Source organism: Austrofundulus limnaeus, unplaced genomic scaffold, assembly GCF_001266775.1.
Source record: "Austrofundulus limnaeus strain Quisiro unplaced genomic scaffold, Austrofundulus_limnaeus-1.0 Scaffold35, whole genome shotgun sequence".
NCBI lineage: Eukaryota > Metazoa > Chordata > Actinopteri > Cyprinodontiformes > Rivulidae > Austrofundulus > Austrofundulus limnaeus.
In genome coordinates this window covers 2,374,428-2,383,879 of record NW_013952437.1, presented here as the reverse complement: position 1 = coordinate 2,383,879, position 9,452 = coordinate 2,374,428, and the positions used below count along the sequence as shown (strand labels likewise).

Below are 9,452 nucleotides of genomic sequence, written 5' to 3'. Positions count from 1 at the left end.
ACATCTTTCCCTGCGTATTAGTCTTCAGCCCTGATTAGACTGAATCACAGTTTCACCACATTAATCATCTAAAACTTTGTACTGGCTTTTTAAAATAGGGAGCGAAATGTGTTCCTTGTCAACTTAGTAAGGAATGCTTATTTTTAGTTTTAAATACAGAACGACTCTTTCTTTTAAGGAACAGTTGGCAACCCTACTTATGTTTACCCAAAGACCTTTTTTTTTATAGTACAAATGAGGTTTTGCAGTAATGGACACTCAGATTTTTTTAAAGTCCTCATTTTATTTGCCACTTGCTCTATTTTATAGCAGGCTGGGCTCTTAATAAGGACAATTTTACAGAAATGGAAGCAGTAAGAGAAGTGTTTAGTCTAACCATAATTTTCTTCTATAAAGATTTATGTCAGAATGAACAACAGACTACCTACTGTTTTGAAATGCTTTTAAATGGACTGTTTCACTGTCTTAGATATCAGATTTGCTTGTATCATGTACATAAATAAAGCTGTGTGATGTTTTCTGATAACTGTTGTTTGAGACAATAATCTGTGGAAGGAACCTGACGGAGTTTCGAAATTTCCGTGGCTCAGAGAGAACTTTATATAAATAATGTATATAAAATGTAAGCCTTTTTCGGTTGTGATGCTTAGTTTGTAAAGTGTAAATAGCTAGGCAAATAAAATAATTGTAGGTGTTTTTAGATTGTCTCTGTTGTCATTTATCTTCTTGACGTTTAACAGGCTAGTTTTTCATATTCATGCGTAATTTTCATCACATTATGTTGAATAAATACAGCATGAAACATTTTTATTCCCCAAAAATTGAATTAAAAACATCTTATATAAACGCATGTAGTCACATTTATTTATACTGACACTGTTTTCAGACTCCAAATAAAGGTAATTTTTTTCAGTTTCAAATCCAAAATTTTAAAAGCTTTTGTTGGGGTATGCTAAAATCCAACAATTAACTAAACTSTATTCACTGCCATTATTACCTGCTGGCAGAGATTTAGAGACAGTTTTTGCCTGTATCTGTGTGTGTTTGAACTCAAAATTTGAGCTAAACATTTTAGCAGAAGTCATCCTAAATTGACTCCAAGCTCCACASATTGCACAAAATCAATGCCCAAACCTCATGCTTTACCTTTGTTGTCAACCCCGTTTGTCTGTTAGTAAAATATCTCTTGAAAAACACAACAGATTTCAATGAAACTCTCACAAAGTAATCAATGTGTGTACGTCTACAACTGTTTACAGTTTGGAGTGATGCTTATTCAAGGTGGCCACTGCAACTAATCATTTTCAGTCAACACAAAAATGGTTATAACTCTGTCAGTTTCACAGATTTTGAGGTAAATTTGGTGTGGTAGTAGCTGAGAGTCATTGTCAGCATATATGCAGAGCATTAACACACCTCGGGAGATTTGGCTGTTGGGAAAACCACTTAGAACTGGAATGAAATGTGGCGGGCAATTTGTATTCTTTAACCTGCTGAGACCCAAGCTTTTGTTTGATGTACAGTTTTTTCTTTCTCCAAGCAAAATACATGGAATTAGTAGGACCTAATAAATGTAATGTTGTGGAACCGCAAGTGTCACCCCCCCATGAAAAAAAAAAAAACAATGTCCTTATATGAGGACATTGGGTCTAAAAACATCACACTTGTTGAATAATAGCAGAGCCAGTTTTGGCAGTGTTTATAATGAAGTCAGTAGGTCAAAGTTGAAAAACACTAAGTAGTGTGGTGCAGAGAGGAAAAAAATACAATGTCCTCATATGAAGCTGCAGGGTCTCAAAAGCCTATTCAAAGGCTATTCGCCACAAAAAGAAAAAAATTGTGTAGGTCTTCTGGACGGGTTCTTCTCTAATGAAACGTCTCGTCTCTCCTCCAGGAGACTTCTTCAGTCTGAGCGTTTCAGGCAAAATTCAGGCTTTTAAGCCCTGCCTCCATGTGATTGATACTCACATCACATGGCTATCGTTGACACCTAATTAACACTTATTGTTAACAGGGAGTGATACTGGCAATGGCAGCGCTGTAGGAGGGGGACAGCTGAAAACTGAGGCCTCCACCTCTGTTTAATGATGGACAGTCTTTCTTCACAAAAATGGCTTCTTTTACTCCTCTCTCAAACCAACGTTCCTCTCTATCAAGAATGAGAACATCCTCATCTCTGAAAGAGTGACCGCTGGCCTGTAAATGAGTGAAAACTGCAGAGTTCTGGCCATTAGACGTAGCTCGTCTGTGTTGGGACATTCTTTTGAACAGTGGCTGCTTTGTTTCCCCGATGTATAACTGGTCGCAGTCCTCCTGGCACTTAACAGCATATACAACATTGCTCTGTTTGTGCSGGGGCACCGGATCTTTGGGGTGAACCAGCCTTTGCCGTAATGTGTTTTGGGGCTTGAAAGCCACTGGGACATCATGTTTAGAAAATAAACGTCTCAGTTTCTCCGAAACACTCGCAACATACGGAATAACCACTGGTTTGTGGCTATTCGCCTTATTTCATAGCTATGCTATGGCCTTTAATTACAACAGCCTTTACTTGCGAGAGATCAATTGCTTGTCCACATGGTGGCGCTGTGCACAAGTTCTTCTATCATCCTCATCTTATGCACACTTTACGAAGACACATTTAGCTCTTTTTTTTATCTGGTTTTCAGACACACAGCGCCTCCTGCGTGGTGCAGTCAGTCCCAGAGGACAGCTGCCACTGGCTGTCTTAATCCTCACCGACTCCGTTTCAGGCAGAAATGCAGAGGAATGAAACGGCAGTCTKCGTGCCACACGCTCCACTCCGGAAATCGCGCGCGCAGACCCGAGCTCACCTGCTTTTAATTGGACCATCGCGACAAGTTGCTCGAAGTGACGTCAGCGCCACTGACTGACTGCCTACAACGCGACGAGGACACAGCTTCTTCTTCTTTTTTTTTTTTTTATTATCATTACTTCACGTGAGAGTGAATAACTGAGCCGCAGCGAGGCACGCGCTCTCACCAGGCGGAGAGAAGACGAAAAGGCAGGCGGCGTGGTGGGGAGCAGCGCGCGCGGGCACGTTTCAGCCTGTGGACGGATGGAGGCAGAGCWGAGGGCTCACAGCGTCTCGGCATGGACCAAACAGCCTCTAGTTAGTTGAACTGAAGAGCAGAGACTCGGACTTTATTTATATATAAAAAAAAATCATCAGAACAAAAACTCTGGAATTGATTTTTACTCTTTGCAGGGAACCGAAGCTGCTCCATCCTCATCTCTGGCATCAGCAATAATAATAATATTAATAATAATAATAATTTGTTTGCGCGTGCGGTCGGTGCGCCCCTGCCTTCCAGGATCCATGGGTTGCACTGTGAGCGCAGAGGATAAGGCTGCCGCGGAGAGGTCCAAAATGATAGACAAAAACCTCCGTGAAGATGGAGAGAAAGCTGCAAGAGAAGTGAAATTGCTGTTATTAGGTAGGTAACCTCAGGCTGGAATCTAAACTGGAAGGAGTGTAAGCTGGCATTAAAAACACACACACACACATATTCAGGTGCATTAAGACAGGAAAGTGTCTTATATTAGCAGTAATTAAATAGATAGAGGCATCCCAATGATCATCTGGATTATTTAACAGTTYATCATGTCAACAAGCTGCCAGCTTTTCAGCTTGATTTAATGTTGCTTCACAGAAACTGTGGACCAGGACTTAAACATTAACAGAAGCTGCAGCTCCACCAGCATGCAGGAACACAACACAACAACACAACATAACAAATCTACACGGTTTGCTTAAAAAAAGGGGGGGGGGGGAAATAAAATAAAGCACATTAAAAAGATGGTTATATTAGAGGACTCTTGGAGCTTTTGAACACATTGTCTTCATTCTTCCCTCGGCCTTTTCCCTCTCCTGTACTGAATGTGCCAACACTCTGTCACACATACACACACAGGCAAACAGCCAACACACATCCTCCTACTCATTACCACATTCTCACTTCTCTTATCCGTTTCAGCTGATTTTGTCTTCCATCATTAGGATTAGGATTTGTCTATTTTCACTGAATGTGCTCAAATAACACCAGACCTGGAGTACAGTATCAAGGTTTTTGCATGTGTGTGTGTGTGTATGTGTGTGTGTGTGTGTGTGTGTGTGTGTGTGGACATGGATGATGGAGGAAAGAGGCAGATGGGGATGAAAGTGTGTCATCTTGCTGTAACAAGCTGTTGGTCCTGTTAAGTTAGTGGTTGAAGACAGGAGGATGCCCACCTTATATGATAATCCAGAATTTTGTGTTTGTTTCACATTTATTGTGACAAAGTGAGCTTTATGTATAAATAACYGTATGCCAGAAGCCCTCCCTGATGCAACCCCTGACCACCAAGCTACCTCAGCTCACACGTGTGAAGTCGAGGGMTGCCATAGGGTGCCGGAGGGAGTTGAGGGCCTTGCTCAAGGGCCCAGAGTGATGCAGATTAGGGTGGAGGCAGGTGAAGGTGCTTCACCCTTACCCACCATAGTCAGACCATTGTAAACCATATTGATCTCAGGCTCTCCTCCAACCTCTGCACCACCGCTCCTCCTTATGGTGAGCTACCGTACAAGGGGGAAARAGAAACAGATTAATGGGATCTTCTAAACTGCTTCTTGATGCTTGATTATGCTCCTGATTTGCTTGTTTGATTTTCTGTCAGCCGTTCATGCCCCTATGAGCCGCGGTGATCTTTGAAAGTTTGTATGTGATGTCACAACAGAGGAGGAGGGGGGGGGGCTGTTTTGTTAAAGGATAATGATAAAAGAGTGGGCGACCCCCTGAATGGCGTGCATTGTGAGTGAGCACAAAATAGTTCAGATTTGGCATCGGCAAGGCAAAGATGAAAAAAAAAGAGAATTGGGACTAGAAGTAGGTCATTTAGTGACGTTTCTCAGGACATCTTGACACGTTACTCTAAAGCTAGRCGGTTTGTGACTAGTTGAAGACAAAAATTGTGAGAAAATGAGCACATTTTCGCTTAAAATTGGACTAAATTTGCATTTACCATGACATCCAGCTAGTGATGTGCATTTTTTGTTACATGTCTGAGTTTAATTTTGTTTGTTATTATTTTCTGCACCAATAAAATCATTGTACAGTTTAGTGCAGGGGTGYCCAAACATTTTCCCTGAGAGGACCAAAATTAAAAAACATTTTTTTTCTGAGAGGGCCAAAATTAAAATCAGTCTGAGGGCCGCGGGCCAAATGCAATAATATAAGAAAATGCTTGTTTTATTTTTTATGATTAAGCTAGCAGCCAGTGTGGTTGCCCACATTCTTTAGTTTTTTTTTTCAGCCCATGGACATGGAGAAAATTCAACGTATGCTCARGCAGCAAAGGCTCATGTGACTTTTCATAATTTAAAATTTGAGTATATGTGGTCTTATAAGGTGTGCAAATCTATATATGGGCTTAAATCTAATCTAAATGTCTCTTGTAGTTACTTGTATTTTATATTTAACCTTAACAATTACAATCTAATAACCAGGACAACTGCTTGTGGGCCAAATCAAATGGCGCAGCGGGCCAATTTTGGCCCGCGGGCCCCACTTTGGGCACCTCTAGTTTAGTGTATATTTCCAAGTGAATAAAATTTTGAGGATATTCTGATCTCATTTAATCTCATTCTGGTCCTGCTGCTACCTGGAGGAAACTTCTAGTTGTGTAAATAAGGCAGTAATTAACAACATGATTTGCCATCTCGAACGTATCATTGGTGTGACTGAATCTGTGTGGTTCGAGCGTCTCTCAATTTTAGAAAGTCATTCATCGTTGATGAGCAATCTAACAAACCAGAAGGGGGGGACACATCATTACCATACTGCTTATAAGCAGAAGAGATAAAACAAACTGATTGCCTGCATCTGGATGAAAAGTCACACTCGTGTATTTCAGAGCGCTAACAGCGTGCTTGACGTGATGCTTCGGCAGAGAACGTAAATATTTCACCATGTGTCCAGAGGAATTAAATCAAGCACGTTTTGCCCGAGTATGAGCAATTTTGTACAAGATTTATTTCTTGGCCGTGTGCAGCGAGGTTCTGTAGTCCTGCTGTCAACAAAATGAAGCTGCTACACAACCAACATTACAACAGCCGTTTTGCACATCATTCATTTGGATGGCCTTCCTGTGAAGGAATAATATCACAACCAAAAGCAAAAGCTCAACCTTGAACCAAGCTGACTTCAAAAGTTAATCAATTGTACAATTACTTAAGAGTTCTATAAAARTTCATCCTCTGATTTATGAGCTATTTTGCCGACAGGCTGTGTTGACTCCTGCAGTTCACCTTCAAGTTTAAAACCAGGCTAATGGGATCTTTTAGCATTCAGATTATGTGTTGTTGATGTTGACACTCTATGTTAGCCTAATATGTGTAAAAATAATTAAGTTGCAGCCATTTTTGTGTTTGCTAAGGTTGATTAGCTATGGTGGCCATTTTGAATAAGGTTGTCTCAGACAGGTAACTGGTTTTAATCCAGTGATTGAGAGCCATTAAAATGTTCCCAGTGGTTCATAAAGTAAGATATATCACTAACAGTGATATTTCATAATAATTTTACTCAAGAAAAARTAGTATATAGTGCTTTTTCTCCCCAAAAGGCTACTCAAGTAAATGTGAGTAAATGTAACTAGTCACTGCCCACCTCTGTAACACAATCTCCTCTGAAATCAGGAAAGAAAAACCAAAATCTATTATTAAACAGCACCATGAGTACAAATTAGCTATGATTTACACCAGTTCAATGTGTCATAAAAATAATCTTATTTAAGAATGTTTAAAAAGACAGGAAGTCGGTCCAGCTAGGCGACTTTCTGTTCCCCTGTCCCTAATTTTTACCCATCCTTTCTCCTTTAGAAACTCAATGAATCATCATTCACTCCAGCTTACTTCTTAATCTCCTCTTCAAGCATAATAACAGTACTTCACAGACATTAGTCACTTCTCTTGGCAAAAAAGAGGAGCTTAGGGTGAGACTGKCCCTCTAGAGATGACAACCTCCCAACTATCCACTTACTGAAAGAATATACTTATCATGTTAGTCATGTCTCCGGAGAATACCACCAAGTCATCAGGAAATACACCTGCGTGCTGAACTGGCAGGAAATAACTTGCACTACATTCATGGTTAGAATTCAGTTTTTACTTTGATTCAAACAAACAAACAAACAAAAAAAAATATAAATATACATACACAAAAACCTAATTTAGCAGGTTGTGTTACAATATCAGACATACTTTGTTTAATGAGGAAAAACAAAACTTGGCTCTGTGTTGCAGAGCCTGTTGTTTTTGCGTACAAAAGAAAGAATGGTGCATCTTTTTGGGCATTGTGCACGGGTTGTGCCTTATTTTGGCATGAGATCACATCCAAGACAATGCAACCTCATTGTGTGTGCTCCTTGATGAAGTGGGAAGTGTAGCTCTGGATATTTCCTGAGGCAGGATGCTGGTTTATGACACCCTGTAAGAGTGTTAAGTTTGGTGTTTGTGGAAGTGAGAATTAGACTCACAATCAGGCCGATGACCGTGGGGACATGTTCAGACCTGACATCCGCTTCCAAAAATGATTCCCTCCTTTTTTGATTGTTTGAGTCACATTCATATAGTATTCAGTACAAGTTAATGAATTACAACACAACACTGGTGTGCGACCGAGCCATTCATGTCGAGATATATTTTAGGAAACTATAGCCTGCCTCATTCCAGCATGMATATGGTACAATCATCAGCCTGTTCACCTTTTTCCTATGACATTCAGAGAACACAACGATGAAAGACTCCATCTTGAGGCTCCAAGCCTCAGACAACATGACTGAGCCGTGCAGATGGCTTTTAGACGTAAAGCCAGAAGGGTTGCTAACTCCTGAAGGGGTACATGAATATCAGAACAGGAACATATTTTTTCGATTAAAGGAGGAGAATTAAACCAAAMAAACAAACAAACAAAMAAAAAAAACCAAACAAACAGACTTTTCCCAGAAGGATGATGTTTTCTGTTGTAATTCATGCCACATGAAAGTCAGGCAAGAATAAAAGAAAAAAAAGTCTTCAAAGCAAAGTCACTGCTGTGAGCATGATAAATTTAAAACCAGCTGTTTTGAGTTTTTGTAATATTAAAGTATACCTGCGTTAAGTTATTTTTGGAGGCTTCAAATGCATGAACAGGAAAAACATCTTTGAATTTTTAAATAGTTTGTTGGGGACAGTGTCGTGTTTGTGGCTGAATGGATCCAAAAAGGAAATGGTTAAAGAGTAGTCCATGGCAGCTGGACTTCCTATTGAGTTTTAAAGATGTTTCTCTTCTCACAAGTTTCTCAATTAAAACTGAAAAACAAGGAATTCTAAGCCTCTAAATCATCTAAGCGTTTTAATCACTGACTGAAAATCTTCAAACACATTGCTTCAAGAAGAGCTTTCAGTTTAAATCTGGCTCTTTAGAAGTGTATTTATTCAAGTTTATTCGTGTGACAAGGAACCACAATTTATTGGAAGTTAATTCAAAGAAACTTACAGTAGTTGGTTTCTGCAGTTTCTGACAGCTGTTTAAGTTAGAATAGAATAGTTCCAAGGGAAAAATAATAATTACCTGACAAATATGCAAATATATTCAAAGAGCTTGTCTACTGTAAAGACAATTTTCAATTCAGATCCTTTTCTTCTTTTTCATTTTTGTCTACCATAAATATTTTTTATTACAGCATACACCCTCACATATAGAGAAGAGTAAAATGTGCTTCAGATTAAATGACAAAATATGTGGATTGGATCATTAGTCAACATGTTACCTGGACATCACTCATGTTCAAAACATGCTGATGAAGGAGGTGCTGGATGTGCAGTAACTTAGCACAACCTTCAGTTCCTAATTGGTTCTCCAAGAACACCAAGAAACCTTGTCATTGTGATGAAGTGTTACAGTGACTGATGGAGAAACATGAGATGAGAGCTGGGAAAAGAGGACAGCATAGACAGAAAAAAAAGATTACAAAGCTTTCCTAAACGATTTCATGTATTCAAGTAATCCCTGAAGAAAACATAGACATAAGTTAATGGAAATAATCAAAGGGATCTTCTTTTTTTTCTGAAACATGCACCAATTATGACAAACAAACAAGCTAAACTGAGGTCCTCCATCCATATTTTCAGTTGCAGCTGAGTCATTTTTGTGTTCCCCTCTCTGTCATGTGGATGGAGGACCTCAGTGACGAGAGGAGAATGCGTAGCTCTGAGCTAATACATAAACTGTAAATGCTGATAGCGTCAGGGCTAATGCTAAAGCTAACAGGCTAAGCTGAAGTTCTTCTTCCATGAAGCAGCTCTGTTGTCCTCCATCAGTTACAGTCTGAGTCATTTCTACCTTCTCCTCTCTGTCAACGCTCTCTGGTTTCATTTAAAAGAGTCGATCATCAGATATTGTCCAAGATTAACC

The 9,452-nt window shown here is 39.6% G+C and overlaps 1 protein-coding gene across 1 annotated transcript in view; it reads left to right on the top strand.

The window, feature by feature from the left end:
• Positions 1 to 2,693: 2,693 nt before the first annotated feature.
• The window catches only part of LOC106516089 (guanine nucleotide-binding protein G(i) subunit alpha-2), a 43,094-nt gene continuing 36,335 nt past the window's right edge, over positions 2,694 to 9,452 (top strand). Inside the window, exon 1 of the mRNA XM_014006276.1 lies at positions 2,694 to 3,458. Within this exon, the coding sequence (XP_013861730.1) occupies positions 3,341 to 3,458 (118 nt within the window). The 5' untranslated portion in view covers positions 2,694 to 3,340. The remainder of the gene's footprint in view (positions 3,459 to 9,452) is intronic.